The sequence below is a fragment of the Stylophora pistillata genome, chromosome 10, assembly GCF_964205215.1.
Source record: "Stylophora pistillata chromosome 10, jaStyPist1.2, whole genome shotgun sequence".
Lineage (NCBI taxonomy): Eukaryota > Metazoa > Cnidaria > Anthozoa > Scleractinia > Pocilloporidae > Stylophora > Stylophora pistillata.
The window spans coordinates 30370656-30392537 of NC_142528.1; the positions used below are offsets into that span (position 1 = coordinate 30370656).

The 21882-nt window shown below is 37.9% G+C and overlaps 3 protein-coding genes across 4 annotated transcripts; 1 reads left to right on the plus strand and 2 right to left on the minus strand.

Moving 5' to 3' along the window:
• The first annotated feature begins 15 nt into the window (after positions 1 to 15).
• LOC111325444 (transmembrane protein 11, mitochondrial) lies at positions 16 to 2659 on the plus strand. 2 transcript variants are annotated; one of them, XM_022929252.2, is made up of 2 exons: positions 16 to 50; positions 975 to 2659. In XM_022929252.2, exons 1-2 carry the CDS (start codon positions 34 to 36, stop codon positions 1489 to 1491), a joined length of 534 nt encoding a protein of 177 aa, XP_022784987.1. In that variant the 5' UTR covers positions 16 to 33; the 3' UTR covers positions 1492 to 2659. The 2 variants fall into 2 exon arrangements, with proteins under 2 accessions (XP_022784987.1, XP_022784988.1); XM_022929253.2 differs by lacking the exon at positions 16 to 50 and adding an exon at positions 72 to 229.
• Positions 2660 to 4152: 1493 nt separating this feature from the next.
• LOC111325454 (uncharacterized) lies at positions 4153 to 8921 on the minus strand. The gene is made up of 4 exons (XM_088735868.1): positions 8778 to 8921; positions 7045 to 8340; positions 5311 to 6515; positions 4153 to 4831 (listed from the first exon to the last, which is right to left on the minus strand). Exons 2-4 carry the CDS (start codon positions 8277 to 8279, stop codon positions 4533 to 4535), a joined length of 2739 nt encoding a protein of 912 aa, XP_088591994.1. The 5' UTR covers positions 8280 to 8340; positions 8778 to 8921; the 3' UTR covers positions 4153 to 4532.
• A 629-nt stretch (positions 8922 to 9550) lies between these two features.
• On the minus strand, positions 9551 to 21875 carry LOC111325453 (3-phosphoinositide-dependent protein kinase 1). The gene is made up of 17 exons (XM_022929262.2): positions 21734 to 21875; positions 20670 to 20798; positions 20307 to 20349; positions 19803 to 19940; positions 19041 to 19093; positions 18317 to 18408; positions 17190 to 17293; positions 16425 to 16497; positions 15998 to 16066; positions 15006 to 15102; positions 13837 to 13915; positions 13589 to 13689; positions 12792 to 12955; positions 12155 to 12212; positions 11651 to 11748; positions 10917 to 10971; positions 9551 to 10521 (listed from the first exon to the last, which is right to left on the minus strand). The coding sequence occupies exons 1-17, from the start codon at positions 21758 to 21760 to the stop codon at positions 10414 to 10416; spliced, it is 1488 nt and encodes a 495-aa protein (XP_022784997.1). The 5' UTR covers positions 21761 to 21875; the 3' UTR covers positions 9551 to 10413.
• Positions 21876 to 21882: the final 7 nt, after the last annotated feature.

The following is a 21882-nucleotide window of genomic DNA, read 5'->3' on the forward strand; positions in this document are numbered from 1 at the left end:
AATACTTGGATCATGTCCCAGTTTCACACCAATATGGCGGACGGAATGAGGTAATATATCTGGCTGTTGTCTTGAAACCTGATCATATTCTCTTTCGCGTGTGCTCTTAGATTCTCTGAGAGTTAGCTCTCTTACAAATGCAAGTGAAGTCTCAACTTAGGCAGCTAGCAAAGTTAGAGTCAATCTTGTGAACGTCCATTTGCAATATTTAAACTGATCGTCTATCGAGGTAATTAATTAAGTCATTTTGTAATTTGTAGCTGCCAACGTTACAAATTTAATTTCAGTATCGATGTTGGTGAACATCTGTAGGTAATACGAAAGATCCCTCTCTTTATTCCATGTAAATTTTTCTACAAATTCCTCCCATATTTTCCTTTATTATTGCAAAATTCTCGAAGCTGTACATGTATGTGTTTCGTGTGTACTTTGACCTGTAATCAACAGAATTTAATATTAAGTTCGTTCGGCACAATTTAATATCAAGTATGTAGAACGATATCTAGCGTAATGTAAATACCAGATATTTCACAGAAGTATCTGATATCTAAACATTCAAAGTTTCACTAAAATGTAATAAGCTTCATACAAAACAGACATAACTTAATGTTTTCTAATAGCTGTTAATGATAGCTTATGGACTTTTTCACTACCTATCATGCCTGTGGTCATTATGAGCAAAAGCAGGTGTAAACAGAGAAACTTACATTTTTCTTTAAGGAGATATAGCACATAAATGAAACAATACAATAAATAGAAAGTAGCCTTGATAATCAACAAATCTGTTTGGGTAGCTTGGGTAACTCTAGAGCCTAGTAAAATTCCCAATTTGTTCAACTTGAAGGTTACGAGAAAGTAAGTTAGTTAAGAATAAGCCTGTCCAAAAATTAATTTCTGAAAGGACTAACAAATTTTTATTTTAATATTAAATCAGACACCTGTGGTAAAATTCGTTCTTATCTTCTCACATGTAGTGACGATATGGTTGAAGGAGGGTGTGTCATCATACATGAAATCTATGATTCTGAGGATGCACGTGAACAGTTTGAGGCAGATTTGGAGAGAGCCCTGGAATCACAGTGTGGCATGATTGTTATTGAACCAACAATGATTGGCGAAGAAACAGCTCGCTGGATCCAAGTTGGGAATTGTTTACACAAAACAGCTGTTATTTGTGGACTTGGTTGTTTCATTAGTCCTTGGGTGCTTCCCAGAATTGTCAAAGAGCCCACCTGTTATGTATTTGGTGGAGTAAGTGTTTTCTGTGCTGCACTGTATGGTGTATCATGGCAGTTCGATCCTTGCTGCCAGTATCAAGTTGAATATGACACTAGAAAGTTGGCAAAGCTACCGCTTAGTAGCCTAACATCATCATCTCCTATTGTACTGGTAAGAAAAGATGACAAGTACCGCAAAAGACTTCACAATGTGGTGGCAGGTTGTGCCTTGGTTTACTGTGGCTGGAAGCTTTATAACTGGTATTGTGGTTAATACAGTGTGGTACTTTTATGGTGATAGTATTCATATGGTGTAAAGTGTTTTAGAAAAGATCATGATGAGGTATGAAATGTTCGGGGTTGGAGTCAGTTTTGAAGAGGTCAATATTGACCATGTGACCTAATGGGGCAGTGGGTAATTGACATTTATTTATGATGGTGTTCAAACAATGTATAAATTGTGACATTGCCATGCCAACATCATTCAAAGAGGGAAGATCACACTGCATGCATATCACCTTTAAGTACCAGACACTGGTCTTTTTTTTTTTTTTTGGAGCAGGTCTCAAAGTAGAGAAAAATGTGATTCGTGCCCCTGTCAAGGCAGAAATTCTCTGGGTGTATTACACAGTGATTATAAATTTATTTGTGTTAAGCACAGTTTTGAAGATGCAAGATTACAACAAGGCTGTTACCTCTTGACCCTTTCAACTCCCAAAAGTGATCAAGACAGAATTTCTCCTTATAATATCAATAAAATACCAATCAGACAAGGGACAAGAAGAAAGGAAAATATCAATTAGGGGATTACAAGTCAATCCAACACCACATTTTCGGAACTAACATCTTAAGAACCATCTAGCAGACAGTAAGAAGAATTTCTCTTGAGATCTTGTAAGTGAAAGGATTACTGGAACCCAGATGCATCAAGGCTTCCTTTTCTCTGTGCATGGATTGTTGAAAACATGTTGGGTGCCTGGTACATTAATTTTTATAATAGGCCCCATGCATGCACACTGTATGTGTCACAATACCAAATTGAACTACCAAGCCTTGCTCAAGGTGCAGACTGCTTGGCAAATTTTTATCACAGATAATTTCCAAAACACTCAAATCAAAAGAAAAATCAATGAAAACAACAAGAAAGGGGCAGAGATTCATGAAAATTGTGGTGTAAAAAATGCGTGGGGAGACCTTTTAATGAAAAATATCATTGTGCATAAATGCCATGAAAATCATTCAGACCTCCAGTGATAGGGGTTGTATGGCAGGCTAAAGGATATATCAATCTCAATGAACAATTTATTATAAAAAGAAACCAAAAAATAAGATGTAATGAGGTGGGTTACTTTCAAAAATATCTTTTAGTCTTCCTTGAAATCTGTTTGCATTGTGGTTTATTTCTTTTTACCAGTTCAAATAAAGTTGAATTTACATTTTAAGTGCTATTCATGTCACAATCAGATCATTAACCTGTTCATCCCCCTGGGTGAAGACAAGCACTCTCTAAGAGTGGAGAGTCTTGCAAAGGGACACCATACAGACCCCAACAGTCACCCTAACCAAGTCTTGAATGCAGAACTTATCATCAAGAATTCAGTATTTTAACCATCAAGACTGGGTTCAGTCTTCCACCACACAGTGTTAGTCACTCATGTATTTCTCTTGCCATAATTATTTCCAGTACTTTGTGTGTTTTGATACTTTGGAAAACTGGGGAGAGATTTCTCTGGCTACCACTCACAAATCTTTTTCCAAATTTCAAAAACCTTGAATAGTTTTTATTCAAAAGTGGAGAATTTTCTTTTGTTAATTTACATTGCTCTTCTGCACTACATTTATTAATTAAAAACCCTTTAGGTGAGTGAGAATGGTACAGTGGTGAGAATACTTGCCTTCCAGTGCTGTGGCCCAGGTTTGATTCCTATAACTGGTGTCACGTGCTGGGATGTAGCTAAAGTTTTTAACAGGCGGGAATCTAGTAATGATAGGTGGGTATTTGAGCTTGGGTGTTTGGGTGTTTTTATTCATTATTTCGCATACATGAAGTACAAATACCGCTGGCCATCGAGCCTGCAAAAATGGATGATGCGATGATGACAGAGCTGAATAACGTATACGCATACGTTAGGTTTCGCCGCAGAAACATGGTTGATATCCTATTCTGTTGCTTTGAGGCGTCGTTTTCGTTGCCGCTTTTCTTTTACAGAACAACCTTCAAAAACTTGGTACACCCCCTAAAAATTTTCAAAAATTAATTTTCTCCTTAAAACCTCTGGAAATAGGAAAGTCCCTTCTGCAAAAACAGAGTTCCTAGGTTTTAAAAGGCAGCCCTTACTATTTTCCACTAATTTCGCTCAATTTTAGACCAAGGACTTTAGAGCCCGCATTGTTGACCGCGTACCCTCTGACGTAGCATTTCATTATTCAGCTCTACCCGATGTGATGATGCAATCATTGCACAAAATGGAGTGTTTACAATCCTTTCAGTTCAATCTTCTGACAACATTTAAAAACATTTTGGAGAAAGAAGTGGTGCTTTACAGCCGGAAAAATCGCTTTCACAGCTGGGTAATTTTCCCGGCTTCCGGCTATTATCTACATCTCTGCACATGTGCTGAGTTTGTGGTTGGTTCTTGTCCTTGCTCACAGGGTTTATCTCCTGGTCCTCTGGTTTGCTTTCCTCCACTAAAACCAACATTTTAAATTCCAATTCCACCTGGAAATAGTGGACAAGAAGAGTCTACTTGTGGAATGTCCACTTCCCATATTTTCTGGAGTGGGTGTTTTCACAGAGGACCAGCCAGAAGTCCTTTCAGAGTGTAAGGTCTTACAAATAATTTGGTGGGAGATTTAGTGTAATAACATGAAGGACTCCTAAAGTTGAGCACAACTTAACTAAGAGAGGGTATTGAACAACTAAGAAAGGGTCTGGTTTCCTTTATATATATACTCCTTTTATTCCATATACAGTACATCATCATAATTGTAGATGATGAAAAATACAGGTTAAACTTGTTTGAATTAATTTAAACCTAAATTCTATAGCATATATATCAGTTGTACAGAAATTCCCTACTTCTCCCTGTCGTCATGGGATAAATAATTTAATGACTTGTAACTTATAATAAATATCACAATTCATTCTATTCCAGATTTTAATGAGTAATATCAAAATAATAATTCCAATGTGCAAAGCAGTCTCCATTGCTATCATGAAAAACATATTTATGATTACAATCTAATTATCACACCATCATTAATTAACATATCCTGCAATCTATTTTGAGCAAAACTCTTCAATTTGGGAGTAAATTATTTCCAAACACTTGGAAACCTGAAAGAATCAATCCCTCTTTTTGTCTGCTGCTGTCTGGTATCTTTCGAGATACCTTCAAGGAGTTCAAAGACTGCCTCCATTGGCATTTTTCTTATTTCTGTCACGTGCAACGAGTGATCCTTGGAAACAAAGTTGACTGTATATACTAGATCCAAGCCTTCATAAGAATCTCTAATCACAGGCTGTGAAACAATATGGGGAACCAATCGTAAACAAGATTTCGCTTGCTTGTCACCTTCCCTGGTCTTAAACAAGCTTTTGTAGTCCTCAGGACCTGAAATAGAACAGGCAGAGCCCAGAATTGACATCATCAGACAAGTGTAGTCATGCATAAGGTTCGCCGATAACAATATTGTAGACATCAACCTTGTGTATTCATCAATCTGCATTATTTGCTCATACCCTTTTTTTTAAGTAAATAAGAAAATGACAACTTTTGTTTTTCTGTTCCATCATTTAGTAATATTCTAAACCTACAGGGCAGGTGTAATTTTAAAGAGCAACACTCAGTATTTTCTGGGTGAAAATCATAGCTGCCATCTTTGATTTTTATAGATGGTCCAAAGGAAGGAGAGGGGAGGAGGGGGTGGGACAAGGAGGGGAGGTTAGAAGCCTGTAGAAGTAAAATAACTCAAAACAAGGCTGTATGGCCATGTACAGGGTGTTAGAACTTCCAATAAATGTAATTTTAACAAAAGGGAGAAACCCTCCACTCCATGCCCCTCTTCCCCAGACCTCTGGCCCACCACTTACCCAAATGTAGAGGATCTTCCTCTGTTATGTCAGCTAACAGCTGCCTTCCATCAACACTCTTCACCAAAAGAACAGCCACGTAAGCATCTGCAACGTCACCAAAACTCTTGGCACACTTGGGTAAAGAAGTCACTGATCGCTTATGATAGGATGGCTTTTTAACTGTTTCCAACTTTGGATACTCTTTTCTGTGATATTCAGAGTGAAATTGCTGGGTGACAGTGGATTTCCCTGGCAAAATGTTGACTTCGTTGTCTTGGTTTTCTATCCTTGTCTGCCTCCCAGGGAATTCCTTAAGAAATTCCTGTCTGGGTTGCAGGGATGAGGAGTCTTTTGATGCTGATGCAAGGGGTGCCCTTGCTCGATGATTCTCCAATACAGTCTGCTTTTTCCTATGATTTGTCAGACCACTCAGTTGCTCCTCCAGATCATTCTGCACATGTGGATCTGCCTTGAATTCAATGTTCTCCTCTCCACCGACACCTTCTTTATGCCTCTGCTCCTTCGTAAATGGAATTGCATGCTGGTGGAAACCTCCCTTATGTATAATAGAAGACTTCTCTTTCCTTATTCCAAGCCATTTTGTGTCAGCTCTTTTTTCTTCCCTCGTTGAGCTGAAAGGCTCTTTTTCAGTGAAACTGGTATCTTCAATTTTTTCTAAACTGTCTTTTAAAAGATAAAGTTCAAATTCCTTTAAGACCAGGTCATCACTTCTTACTTTTTCGAATTCATCTTTGCTATCAAATTTATTGTAATTAGCAAAGTCTTCATTATCAATCTCTGCTGCAGATAAAAGAGCTGATTTGGAAGAAAACCTATCTTTTTTGTTTTTCTTAACTAAATCTGAACTAACTGAAAACAACTTTCTTGGTTGTGGTCTTGCATATTCATCATTCATCATTTGACTGACATCACCAGGAACCCAACCATTTACTTGATGTGAAATGTCTCTGGATTTTCTAGACTTAGAAATCAGTGTCACAGCCTCCAGCTTTGGCAGCCATATCACAAAAGCATGTTGAGCGCCACTAAGTCCTGGCACAGGAACTGGTGCCACAGCAAGACCAGTCCTGCTATGAAAAGACCAACTTATACCCCCAGTGCGACCATCGATTACTAGCAATGAGGAGGAACTGTTTGTATGAGCAACAAACAATCCAATGTCTGTCAAATTTTCTTTAACGGAGTACGGAGTTGAAAACAGCCTGACATAAAGAAGAACAAGAAACTTGGATCAAACATTTCTGGTGTGATAATCAAACAATAGGTATACTAAGCTTTAGTTTGAAATATTCAACTTCAAACACTGGAAAGGGTCATTGAGTTGAAATCTTGGGGGAGGATGCTTTATTCTTACAGTCCTTTGAACAAGGAGTTGAAATACATACTACCTAACAAACTGCTGAAGGAGAATGTTACCTAAAGAGGACAACAACAGTGAACCACCTCACTTGCTACACTTACTTTGTTGGCCACAGAATTCTAAACAAGGATTTGTGATGACTACTGCAGCTGTAGTCAGCTTGCAAGTGCGAGGAGAAGTAATTTAGAGCAGAATCTGAGTTTCTAGAAACAACATCAGTGAGGGTAATTTTGTTACTTTCAGGCAAGACCCCAAAAACACAACACAATGGCCCCTTTCCATTCATATCAAAATTTTCTTTTTTCAAAAACATTTATATCAGGCTATATTCATTTTAAGCAACAGTTGAGTTAAAAAATTGAAACACTAACTTGTGAATAACTGCATCGGAAGGTACTACCATTTTCCACACAATGGCCAAATCAGTGCCATTCATGGCCAAAAGAGAGGTGTCATTCTCCTTAGTTACAAAAACAATATCTTTCACCCCATCACCATCCAGATCTGTTAGCAACGGTTGGATTAAGATAACAGCATCATTTAAGATACTGATAAAACCGGTGTGTGGGTTTGGTATATGTTTTCCCCACGCTTCGCCTGGAATTGATTTTGTTGGCTGTGTTACTTTCTCAAATAAATCATGGACTGACATTGCCCAAAGAGATGTTGTGTTCTTCTCATGAGATAACGTACAAACGATAACAAACTGTTGTTTACTTGGGAGACTGTGAGTAGCAAGGATACTGTTACTATCATGACCTCCAGATAAAGGTATAGAGTTGCCAAGAACTTTCCCTAATCTGCCAGATACCAAATTGATATAACCTTCACTGCCACCAATAGAAAGTTTATTAATCAAAACAATGTCTTTTTGGCCATCACCATCAACATCATTGACAAACTTAAATGAACTAACTTTACCACCAAGTGATGATTTCCACTTGGTGGTTCCATTTTTCGAGTTGAAAAGCACAATATTTGTTTTCTCTTCAATGAACACACAATGTTGGTTGTTTTTTACATCAATGCCCTCAGTACTCTTTTCACAGGCCAAAAGCCCCAAGGAGGAATTGCGACTGAAAACCCATAGACTATTACCACATGATCCATGCAGAGCCAAAATACCACTGCCACGACAATCTTTGTTCTGGCAAAGTTGGCTCAAGAATGAAGAGTCTGTTGACTCCAATGCCTCAATGTCAAATTCAACTATAACGTCTGGCCTACCATCTCCTGTCACATCTAACAGGGAAGTCACTATTGGAATAATACCACCAAATTGGTGAGTCCAGTTCCCTGCTGTCAGGTGCCCCTTACCAGGACACACTGGAAGCTTCTGGCATTTTGGTTTATGACAAGGAAGAAGAAAAGCAAATGCAAATATAGTAAACACACACAGCAACAATGCGCCTACCAAGGCGATCCGTCGTTTCAAAGAGAGTGGTTGTTTTTCTGCAGATTCCGGTGGCTCTTTGCTGTCCTCAAAGAGAGATCTTGCGTCACCAGTCGATAAGTTTCCCTCTGTAATTGCATCTCCTTCGATTTCCTCGCTCGTCGATGGGTCCATCTCCATTAAAGGTCTGGAATCAGTCGATCTTGTGGCCATTTTGGTGGATGAAATTGTTTCAAATGTAGTAATCCAAATTAGCCTCTCAAGTGGCGATCGGCTGCCAGCAAAAAGAAATTTAAGATTCACTCAGGCCTTTGGTACAGCAAGGCAAGCTCTCTTGTTTCGTGCAGTTGTGAAAATGCTGATTATGAGTAAATCAAAGTTTCATCAACTGTAATACAATACCGACTGTTTATCACAAGCCTTGAGTCAGCATAAATTGTCCAACCACACTCAAATTATGAACGCTACACTGTGAACCATTAACTTTCACGATTACATTAAACAAACTCCCTCAAACAGCTGTTCTGTTCCCCCAACACGAGTTAATTGCCTCGCCAAATAACGCAAACTGTAATTTTGCGCGTTACATAAGGACTCAATTTTCAATATGCCCTTTGAAGGAGAAATTCTCTTCGCCGCTAAATCGCCTTGTGTTTCAGTTCTCGCATCAAACAAAACCGCCTCCATTTGACGTCAGTTGGTGAAAATTACCTTTTAGAACCACCGCTTTCTCAGTGTTTGTGGCATTGTGTATTGTTATCGCCTTTATCTCTGTTTTGTGGGACTTTACACGATCAGCTGTCTCACCATCTGTTACAAATCGCCATGTTCACTTTCTGCCAAAATAGTACTAAGTGGGGAGGAGAAAGTGGGAGGTCAAAAGGCGAATGAGAAGATTGGGCTGGGTGAATGGATGTCATGTGGGTAATCTTCCGTTAACCTTCCAGTTCGAGGAAAGCTGTTGCTGTAAATAATTTAAATGCAACAAGGGAAAACTCATTTGAAAGAAAATCATTCGAAACATGTTGGCTGACATCCGTCTGTTTTCGGGCACTTCTGTCCGAATTCATACACTTCCAATTCCTGACTCCATCACCCGCTTTCGTTCACTCTCATACGACTTCAAACACTTTCGTACGTTTTCGAACACGCCAGTCAAATTTGGGACGCTATCATTTGATTTTGGACACTTTCGTACGATTTTGAACGCTATCGTCCGATTTTTTACTCTTCTGTCCGTTCTCGACTTCTTCCGTCCAATTGCGGACGCTCCAGAGTCCAATACGAGACTTTTTCAGAGACACTTCCGTGTCGTCCGTCGGCTTTCGGATGGTTTTCTCTGACTTCGGACACATTTGCAGAGACCGTGAAACGGATATTTTTCTTTACAGCGTGGTTTGTCTGTGGCTTTCTCTAGCAGGATAGATTTATCAGCCACGAAGATAAAGAAATTAAAACTCAAAATAATACACCGTCAACATGAATTCCATAGTTTCAAATCGTTTATTACCTATTCAAGACTTAATTTATTTTTTGTAGTTTTACAATCTTCAATATTCTCCATAGTAGCGCTGATTTATGTATGCAGAGAACACATGGATCAAAATCAATAAATGAATTAACCTAGGTAATCTTAATTGTATACAGATAAGTATTTACTCAAGTAGTAGATTCCCGCACAGCCGTTATTCAGATAGTCACGCGATGGTTGTCACGTAAGAGTACTGTACCTTAGAGTACATATTCAAATAAGGCTGTTGAGGAAATCACTTCAACAGGAGAACGAAATAAACTTCAGTGAAATGATAACATCATTAATATGAACCACTTTTCTGGTGAAGGCACAATACGGCAGTTAATAGTGTTTATTATTTTACAAGCGTTTGGAGAATAGTCGATAATCAGACCATGAGACTTCTTTACAATGTCAACAAGTCTTTCTAAATCGACCTGTAGTAAATGTCAGTAGGAGTTTAACAAAGTGGTTTTCTAATAGGCATCTCTGAAACTTTAAAAACTAAGTTCAATTTCTGACGATTTCTCAATCTCGGAGGAGCGTGGGCTCATTCAACGAACAGCGGGTGGAATCGATTTTAGGCTAAAGCAGTCACAAAACGAGTCGGTAATCAAGAGGCAAGGTAGCGGGAAAGTAGAGTAACTGCATGGTGCCAAGGGCGAAAACTTGAGTCACGTGAGAAACATAACGAGGAAACCAAAAAAAAAAAAAATCTTGCATTCTGATTGGCTCAAACAACTACTTAAAGATAGTTTTTAATATGATTCGATAGTCACTGGAAAACCGCTCTGAAAAGGAGTTCAGATTGTTCGTCTTTCATAATGTACTAACTCAGAGTTGTGTTGTATCTCCGAAGTAAACGCGATGGACGTCTTCGATCTTTTTTACCCAATCCATGGCGTATCCCGTGTGATCCTCCAAGTAATAAATACGTTTTGGCTGAAAATGAATTGTTTACGTTCGTTAGTCTTGAAAGAGATTCTAGCCCGCAGAGCAGGCGTAATTTTGCCCAGCAAGTACTAAGTATTCTCTTCGAGAAATTACAGCTACCATCTTTGATTTAGACAGCAGCGGATGGCTGGAGAGAGAAAGAAAGTTCTACCAAGAAGGTGAGAGGCGATCAAAAGGAAGGAAAGCGGAGGAGGTGGGGGAGTGGAAATCGCCTCTCCTCGCCCCCTCCCCCCACTGTCTACTCTCACTCTGAATCATAAAAAAAAAAAAAAAAAGATCGCGAGGTTGTAATGTTAACACGCCCTGATGAAAAGAGCTCTAGAGACTTCAGAGATTCCAGTTCGGGAACTGGCTAATTTAGTGCAAAAGGAAGAATGGCTCACCGTATGAACGAAGAAAACGTTGAAGTTCTTAGCTTCTGGTCTGAGATCCTTTGTCCTACAAACGATACACGCATTTCTTTCAATTAAAATCAGACTGTTTCAGTTGTGGCTCTTTACCAGTCTCAATATGAGACTTCTTGTAGAGAGAGGACCCTTCGTAAACCACTTCTGGTGACGTTGGTATCCTCAATAAAGATCATTTCTAATACCAACACTAGATAGGTTACCCCACCGACCCTACTCAATGAGGCCGGATGTAAAGCTTCCCTCCTTAATAAGCAAAACTGACTTGTTCAGTGACCTCGTTCTTACGATCCTCTGTGCGTGAGACATTCGAAGAAAAATCAATAAATTATCGACTCTTGATCACTTTTCGTCGTTTCCTATGAATTACTCTTCACCCTTTCACTCCCAGATCTCAAAAGTAATTCTACTTACTCTCTGCTCATCTTTTTTGATACACTAAACTAACGATTTTATTCGTTGTGTTTGATTCATCATCTTACGGGTTTATACGGGTCGGACTAATATGATGACCTGCTCCCAGTTGGCTTGTCAGCTCAATTGGTAGAGCGCTGCACTAGTATCGCAGAGGTCAGTGGTTCGAATCCCGTACAGGCCTGAATTTTTTCAGGTCTGATTTTCACTATTGCTTAAATAGTGCTCTTTACGGCGAGAATCGTGCAGAAAATACACTAAACTAAGCCAACTATCCTAAAACTTTGACTATTTACCATGGAATTTCCCCTTTCAGAACCATTGCCTGGGCATCGACATAATACAGCCGTGGACCCTCTGTAAGAATCAGTGTTCTTTTGCGAGGGAAGAGACCCTGATAAAAGGAAAAAAGTAATGTTAATGATAAAAGAAGTGAAGATGTCTAAGCCGAAGAAATGAAAAAAAGGCGACGAGAGGGGACAAAACACTCAGAAGTTGGGCGCTACGTTAAATCTAATGAACAACGATTTTGCCCAAATTGCATATCGTAATCGACAGGAAGGCCTCGGAGCAGGTGGCCTCCATTTGCTCGGATTTCTCTCTTTGCGTTTGTTTGCGAGTGTTCTGGACCAGTACAGACAAAAGAAAAGCAACAAAACTCAATGCCATCCCAGATGACTTTCAAAGCTCAACTGAAACCTTTTAAAATAAATAACCAACACGTTGTCATACAAAGGAGTCGCAAAGTTTATTTGGGTCAAATGACTGAAATAAAAAAAAAAACTGTCCCGCGAGCTTACCTTTCTTTTGTCAACGACACCAATCTTGATAATGAGATTATTTCCAACAAACTGATGCCTACAAGAGATTAAAAAATATGAATAATACTGAACTTCCCAGCCTGCAAGTCCTGTGTACCTCAAATGGTACAGCAGCCGATCGGGAAACCGGAAGGTATCAGCTTCAAATGCTCGTGCACGACCCAGATATTTAGCTCGATCATTTATTATAAGAAAGCTTTGAGCTCCAAAATACCTTCGTCGATACACTCTTTGACAATTTAATGTGTTTCAAATCAGCACGTTTGAACTTCGGCACCCGCTGCATTGTTAAACTTCCACAGTCCCAGGAATGACCAAATAAGAATTTCTCCTAAAAATATCGACACACTTTTAAGCAGCGAGGTAATGAGAAAAAGGAAAAATATCACTGAACGGTTATTGTTTGATGAAAAAACCAGTCCTCAGAGCTAAAATCATAGGAAGTGTAAGGTAAACAGTCCAAAGAAATGATATCCTGAAATCGGGAATTACAAGTTCAGGCATTGTTATCCTTTTGGAGTGAAACCACATAAAACACCAATTACCAGTGGGGGGGAGGGGGGAAGAATTCACCAAATGGGCTAAGGACTACTAAGTCTCATAATGGAACTCTCACCATGGCGATTCTCTCTCCTGCTTCACTAATTTCTCCTCTCTCTCGCTTTCCGTAAGATTGAGAATGTTCGTAGGGCCACCTGGCTGTGGAGCTTCATCGGACAGGCCAAACCTTGCCAATAGCTGGTCATCAAATTCGTCACTGTCACTGTCATGAAGACTCAGCTAGTATCGAAAAGAAAGCAAAAAACAATCAAAATCCTTTCTGACATTAGTGATCCCGCTTGTTAAACAGGAAGAGTTAAAAAAGTACTTCAATAAGACTTTCTTCGAACAACAGAGAAAATCGAAACAAGAAGTTTCAAACGCAAGGAAATCCACAAAATAAAACATAACAACAGGTAGCCATACGACAAGTTATTCCAGAGGGTTACACAAATTAACAAATGCATATCTTTGTGGCTACTGACTCTTATAGGAAGCAAAGCCACATCATGTCGTCGAAATAAGTAAGGGAGTGATGGTAACAATAGAGTTCCGATCTCAACCCACTTTGACTCGATTTTCCCGGTGCTACTTGTTGTTTGTTTCGGAGCACTATGGTAGACGAAAAACAACTCCAAAATCGGCCACTAGTTTCTAAAATAAAAAATCGGCCACTGGTGTCTAAAATAAAAAAACGGAGATTATTCAAAATCCAAAGTCGGCCATTAGTGTTGCATGTACATAAAAATCTTCTGCAACACTACAATATACAACCTCTAGTTCTTTTCAAAGCTATAAAAACTGTGCTACATCAGTAGCCACATGCAGCCTTAGACTGCCTATTTTTAACTCTGAACGCTGTTGCCTTCTAACCTTGAATTTGCTACGAAGACCTTCCTCGTTTGTGCTTGTGGACGGCAGATAGGGTAATAGATCTGGAGGTGTCTCATTTGGCAAATTCTCCCAATCGATTCCTAAAAGAAAACACATTCTCAGAGCTAAAATCGTTATAAGAAATATGTGACAGACAGTAAGGAGATTTGGAATTTACATCTTGGAAGAGAGAGCGATCCTGGGAATCATAAGGGATCAAATTAATAGGTAGCGAAGCTCTTTCTTACCTTCATAAAACTCGTGACTTTTCAACGAAGGAAATCCTCCTTGCTCATCACAGCCAAGCCTCAATTTTGGATCCAATACCTAAGGTCAATCCAGAACCTTGAACTATTTTTCCAATGAAATAGTTTTAAGAATACTATCGTCATTAACAATGTAAAAGAAGAATTGTAATTGATCCAGCCAAAACCCAGGTAATGGCGACTTCTGTCAACATGTACATTCAAGTATCACCTGATCACTGGTGTCCTAAACACCACCTTGATCCTTGATAATGTTGAATGAGGTACACTTTATCCAGTATCTCGCATTAATAAAAGGTTAAAGGGTTTGGATTACAGGGTAACTCAGATAAAAATTCTGAGCCGTTTTTGTGCAACAAGCATAATGTCCTAAAAAAAACTGCTTTTAACCCTTTAACTCCCAAGATCTGATTGTTAATTCTCCCCTCTAAATTAGTTACGAGAATTTGGTGTTCAATCAAGGTAACAACTTCTACCTGATAACTTTGAGTATTCTCATGACCTGTTTACTGGATCATGTATGGATATTATGGGGAGAAGTTACATGTTAATCACTTCTGGGTGTTAGAAGGTTAAAAAGTGCTAAGGTGATCTCCAGCATTTTGCCAGGTTTTCCTGGGGATTCAGGGGCGGATCTAGGGGGAGGGTGCAGGGGGTGTGCACCCCCCCCCCCTGATATGACCTGCAGCTTTCTAATACAAGTAGTATTCTGCTATTACAATTTGTTTACATCCAGTCACCAGTCAGTTACACCATTCTTTAGTGGTGCACCCCCCTCCTCAAAAAAATCCTGGATCCGCCCCCTCGGATTCACTGTTCCATGCTCCTTGGTGTTTCCTGTAGGTATTGTAACAGAAATGTTGGACACCTGTGTCCCTTGTTAGACACTACTGTCTGAATTTCAACACTTGGGTCTGACTTTAAACTCTGCTATCTAAAGTTGAGCACTAGTGTTGAAAATCAGACACTAGAGTCTAAAATCTGACACCGCTGTCCAAAGTCAGATACTAGTGTGCAAAATTGGACAGTACTGTCAAAAATCAGACCTACGAGTCAAAATGATGCCCTGTGGGAGCAGAACCCGAAATCTTTTGTGAGGTATCAGTGAACTATCAGATATCCATCAAATAAGTAATGAAAATCATACTCACCAATAAACTCTGGACAAGACCCTTTGGAACTTCAGGGAAACCACTTGGAAATTCATATTCAAGGGCGATAATCTTTTTAAATATCTGATACTCATTTCTACAGAGGAGAAAAAATAAGAAGCAGTATCAGCATTACAGATGTAAACAAAGAGAAGGGGAGATTCCCACATCCCTCCCATGGAATTTAAGGGGATGCTACACTTGAGAAGAGAGGAGCTTAACTAAGATTTTACAAAGGAGGTATCACAGAACTTCAGCACCCATTCTATGAAATGGTACTCTTTGGAAAGCCTGAATCACCAGGCTTGTATGTTGTTGATTTCAAAAGAAAAATCTCACATAGGGCAGGTGGGGTTCATGGGTCATGGGTCACAGGTTGCGGGTCGCCCTTCGCTATGCCCTAGAAAAGGCATCTTTTTGTAATAATATTACTGAATATGGAAAAAGATTAGGTCAGCTCTCAAGTCAGAGAGCTTGAAACTCTCATAAGGTATTAAGGTAGCCAAATTTGCAACTATGGTACCAGAACAGCCAGTAATTATCGAACGCATTTGTGCCGTACAAATGTCAAGCAATTTACAATTCTCTACCAAGGTCCTAAAATTTGGAACTCTCTCCCTATTTCAGTTACTCGTTCATCAATCTTTCTCAGCTTTAAAACGAAATTGCAAGAGTTTTTACTTAAATAATCACTGAATTGGCCATGCCGCACATTCGCAGCACTTTTTCTTTACTTAATTTATTATTGTAAGTGAGGTGGCTCTCCCATAAGCCTGGTGGCTTCTTGGGCCTCCTCGCCTTCTAACTGTTATCGCTGTAATTAAATATTTTTTATTGTTAAAATAAGGCATATAAAGATGATGATGATGATGATGATGATGATGATGAAAAGGCCAACCATTTAATACATTAAACTCTTCATACTATTTGCCAGACACTTCTGGAGTTGGAAGGCATATAGTTACTTATGTACAGCCAAATAAAATAATTACACAGCTCTGAATGGTGGCAGTCCAGATAGAAGTTGATAAATAATACAACCCAAAGCCCAAAGGTCAGAGCTGCAAGAATAAAAAATTAATTTCACTCAGTGCACTCAAATGAATGTTACAGTAGACATGTTTTCAATTCAATTTTCAGGCTGACTTAGCACTAATTAGTTTTTAATGTAGTGCTAAGTTATAAGAATTTAAAGATTTTGTATAACACTACAACACTTTTCTTTTCTGAACTTGTATTTAAAACCTACTGCTTGTCTGTTTGACTGTTTGTTCATAACAGAAATGAGAATTGTCACTATTTTGAAAGAAAATTAATAAAACTATCATTGATGTGGTAGTAGTGTCAAAGATTTTGTTAAATTATGATCATATCATTTGCCTAATAGTCATTCTATTGCAAAAGGTTTGTTTTTCTCACCTTTTAGCTGCTCTTTTGTCTGTTAAAAGCTCAGGTGAAACATATTGTGCAGTTCCAACAAATGAATTTCTCCCTGTGCAACAATTCAATTTTAATAACTGTTTTGTTTATCCCTGCAGGGGATTCATTCAAAAGGTTTCACAGAACTTCCTGGTGTTACCCCAAGTGAACAAGCAGTAATCAAGTTGTTTCAATGGAAGGGATACAATAATCACAATGACTTTTGTTTTCATTTTCTCAGAGGTTTTCACCAGCTCGGTATGTATAAGAAAATATCACAACTAATCCAATCACAAGATGGCTGTTGCATTTTCCATGTATGACAGTATAACCATACATGTACATCTTAGCCTTGCCATCTTATTCCTGCTGAAATTTGGTTTCTGCCGCTTTTAACAAACTTATTGGAAAAGCATTCTATGCTATTTCTTTAAGTTGATACACAATTTAAAAGAGCTTCAAACTGTTGCCAAGACCATAAAAAATAAGAAGCCAGTTCACAGCCACCCCAGATGAAGTTAGCGCATTCATGGCATTAATCATGTTTGCCACTTTACTTCATCTGTAACATTACATACCATGGGATATCCAACTAGCCACTTGTATTTTCTTTGTATACACTCTTTGAACATTAACAATTGCACATGTGTAACATGTCCCTGCTGTTATAGTAAAAAACATAATTGTAACTTCATGTCATAGAAGCAGGAACTTAACATAAAAAAAGGTTGCTGTGTGGCCAGAGAAATAAACAAAAGTTACTACCTTTCTCATTGACTTCACCATCAGTCACAATCTTAGCTGTACCAAAGTCAGTGATCTTTATGTGCATGTCTGCATCCAAAAGAATATTTTCTGGTTTTAAGTCCCTAGTTACCATAAAAGAAGACAAATTAATTATACATTGTAGTCACCATCTGTCTTCTCATTGGCTAAATGCCCACAGCTAATTCTGGGAAATAGGGCAACCTACAGATTATTCACTAATCTGTACCTACATATTAGTGAATAATCTGTAGGTTGTGCATGCAATGCATCATTTCCGGTGGAGCAATGTCAACTTCACGAACAGCGAAGTAAGAATGGCTTCTCGATTCACTTCATCGACCCAGTGAGAAATTGAGAAATAACTTGAAGATAAAGATTTGGAAAATGCTAAAAGATCGACAAAAGTGGCGAAGGAACTGTTCTACAAGTACCTTAAAGAGAAAAAAATCCAGGAGCCACACAACAAAAAGGAATTAGCCCATGCAAGCAAAAATTTGTTTACCACACAGCTGCAGTTGTACATTAATTTTTAAGTGTTTGGAAATAAACTGTGTTTGAAAATAAACTGTGTTTGCTGCGATAATGCGTTTTTGCGTTATTTTCTTTAAAACAATGTATAATAAAACAATTATTAGATTCGGTTTTTGTGATATCCAGAATAATCAAGGTCTCGGTTAGTGTTATCAGCCTCAGCCTTCGGCTTCAGCTGATACTTACCTCGACCTTGACTATTCGGGATATCACAAAAACCTCATCGAATAATTGTTTATAATCACATTTTCAGTGAATATAATCTACAGAGCTGTACAGCTGAAAGAAAACTCCTTTTGACTCTTTCAACCAGAAGAAAGGTTTTCTATATTTTAATAACTTGATAATTTGATATTCAGTGATCTTTATGTGCATGTCTGTGTCCAAAAGAATATTTTCTGGTTTTAATTCCCTAGTTACCATACACCAAGACAAATATTATAATCACATTTTCAGTGAATATAATCTACAGAGCTGTAGAGCTAAAAGAAAACTCCTATTGACCCTTTAAACCAGAAGAAAGGTTTTTCACATTTTAATAACTTGATAATTTGATATTTAATTTTCTCTGTTAGCAGCTATAAAGATAGTACCTGTGAATAATTCCTAATCCATGAAGATGTTCCAAGGCTGATACAACTTCAGCAGAATAAAATCTTGTACATGTGAGGTCAAAGGAGCCCAGCTGCAGAAAATTTGTTTTATCCATTCAGTATTAAATAATATTTATAATCATGATACCATTGAATTATAATAAAGAATCAGTATTCATAATACTATAGCACAGTAAAAACAAAATCATCCAAGGGAAGAAAACCTCTTCAAGGTTACACATAAATATGATTTTGGTGGAATGCTTGTCCATCACGGGTAACATGTTGGTGACAAAGACAAAGTCTATTATCAAGAATCATGTTGAATGGACTTCACTGAATAAAAAGTCGAGAAATGCAAGCAGTTACGAAAATGGCAGATGTGACGAAATTTCATCAAAATTGTCAAGTCCAACAAGCTGATTACACTTTCAATTGACAAATTTGTCTTAAATTCATCAAAATCGTCACATCCATATGAAGATTCACTTGGTTTCACAAAATTTCATCAAATCTGCCATTTTTGTTATCGTGTGCATTTCTGGATATAAGTGATAAAAGGTCTAAATGCTGCAAAGAAAATTGAAAATAATAATTACCATCAAGCCCTGTCTCTTGGTCCAAAGAGTCCTTATAATCACAGATTTCCTTGCCTTGTAAACATAAATTATTCCCAAGGAGCAAGAAGTACATGTAGTAAATGTTGGTAAATAAATGTAATTACCTTTATAATATAAGGTAACAGCTCTCCTTTCTTGGCATAGCTTAGACCAAAATCTGTGGAGGCCAAAGCTAAGGAAAATGACATAGGATTTTTAACTTCAAATATATTCACCAACAATAATCATGTGGATTTTTGCTTCCAATTTATCAAAAAGTACTTATTACAATTGGAACATAAACACAGTATGCATAACATAATTGGTCAATTCTGTTTCCAAACAGATGTTTTATCAGGTTATCAAGCCCGCATATACCTAGTTATGTCTTAAAAGCAATAGAGCACAATTTTTTCAGGCTCTATGATGTGATAAAGCCACTTGGGAAGCTCCTAAATCATAGCAGAAGGCAAGTGATTTATGAGCTGTCTTAGCATGGCTTTATTATGCTATAGAGCCTTGAACATCCACATTGTAGCCTGCAATGTGCCATTGAACGTAGATAACACCTTCCAACATGAGTTTAGATCGAAAAAAGATGGCCAAGAGCTATACAAAATGTGGATCAATGCAAGTATCTGCAAAACTGCACACCCACCCCTCTCCTAATCCAACATTGACCCTGAGTTGTTATCAGTTGACTGTGGTTGTGTTAGGGGAGGAGTGGGTGTCCATTTGTTCAGATACTGGCATGGATCCCAAAATGTCAACTGTGGAAAAGAAACTTCTGCTACTTTCCAAGGAAATTTTTGTATTAATTAAATCTAACACTCTATGTTAAGTTGTAAGTTATATCTATGTTCAGCAGTCTTGAATGAAAAGGATACAAAGTTTCTCTTTATCTTGAAATGTAAAATATAGTCTAACAAAGAATGGATGGTTAAGTCTACTCAGCACCTCTTTCTCTCTTGACACATATTGCACTTTTTTTTCTCGTATCATGTGCCTTTTCTCCAGAACTTTCACTGAGAGGAAAAATTTTCAGAATGTAAATTCAAACTATAAATCATGGTACACTTTGGAAAAGACAAGAGGAAAAACAAAATTTGTCATCACAGCAAATTGAAGCCTGGTTTTCAGTAGTGATACAAGGACAAATACAAGCCAAACAGCAAGCATAACTACAGTTCTTACTCCACTGTCAAAATGACCTTGATACAAGGACAGGTTCAGATAAAAGATAAAGAGAAAATGCTGATCCTTTTGCTTGTATCTAGGCTGTTTTCACTATGAATCAGAGCTGTTACACTTGTGATTGTGCTTGCATTTGCACTGCTAGTGAAAACCAGGCTTCAAAGAACACAAAAATTTCAAGGAATAATAAAACTTACTGGCATATTCTTTTCCTGTACTTATTTCTCGCACAACATATACCTGTCACAACAAATCATACAAGTTAAAGAGGTCTACTGGAATAAAAAAGTGAAATTTCAAGTTTTAAATAACAAAAGAGTGGTATTTGCTTTTTAAAAAAACTGATCACGAAAAGAACAAAATTCGAAACTGAAAATTGCTATATTTATCCTACATGTCACTGTTGTTTGTGAAGTTATGCACTAGAAGCTTGCTTTCTATTTGTGCCAAAAATATCACATTTGCACCATTCAAGATTCCTCCCAACTTAAATGTAACTGTGATTTTTCAAGCAGAGGGAAGAAGCTCAAAACTTTCACAAAGGTTTTTGATAAACTTACAGTTGAAAATGACCCTTCACCAAGAACCTTTCCAAACTTGAAATCTTCAGGTTTTTTTTTCTTAACGGCTGGAGTCGTTGGAGAAGTAGGTGACTGAGAGTTCGAAGATGAAGAGCTTGAAGCAGCATTCTGTAAACAAGAGAATTTTGTATTGAATCAACTAATAATCCCATAATTGAATTGTCTACTTGATGTTAAATTGATATTTTAAAGAGAAATTCTTTCTTGATCACTCATGGGAGTTAAAGAGTTAATTGAATAGTTTTCCAAAATATTTTCTCATTGACTACCCATCCCCAGCTGGAATAACCACATATACATAATATCGAGCAGCCAATTGAAGTGTTACTCATCCATGATCACATGTTTTTGATTAAAATAAATTAAAGATCAGAATACCTCAGGGGAGCAGGGTTGTCGTAGTGGTGAGAGCGCTCGCCTTCCACCAATGTGTCCCGGGTTCGATTCCCGGACCCGGCGTCATAAGTGGATTGAGTTTGTTGGTTCTCTACTCTGTTCCGAGAGGTTTTTCTCCTCTCCTCAAAAACCATCATCATTTGTATTTATTTCATTTAGAGTTTATTTAGATTTACACACGACCCCACAAGCTGTTCAGCTTTAAACATGATCGTGTCTAAATAAAGGTGTTATTATTATTATTAACTTAAACCAGTTTAAAGTGTTATTTCCTTTGTTCTTCGCTCATTACTTAATCCATCAAACCAAGAAAAATACAACTCAAAACTGGTCTGAAATATATTTGAACCGGTAATAATGCACAACCACAACACATACATCGGAGTACGTTAGTTTTTTTTTTCTGAAGGGACGAGATGTCGATGAAAACCAAAAGAATAGAAATTTAACTATGGAAATTGAAGATATCAATTAATTCCCTGAACAACAAATGACCAAAATTTTCGGTAAACTTTGCTGTGAGGTTATTGATTAGCCAAAGAACAAACAATATAAGGATGGCATCAACGAAAAACAAGTAAACTGTCTGATCGGTGACGAGAAAAAATACAAATCATTCGACGTTTTCAGTAAGATCATTTACTTACCTCTCTTTTAACCCCATTTTCTGCCATATCTGTGATTTTAATAGGCTAAAAGAGCAGATTAAACATTCTGAAAGAAGAAAACTATTTTTACGGAAGGCTTTACAGAAAACGAATCCGCTGACCTGAAAAGGAATGGGTTGCAATGTTTG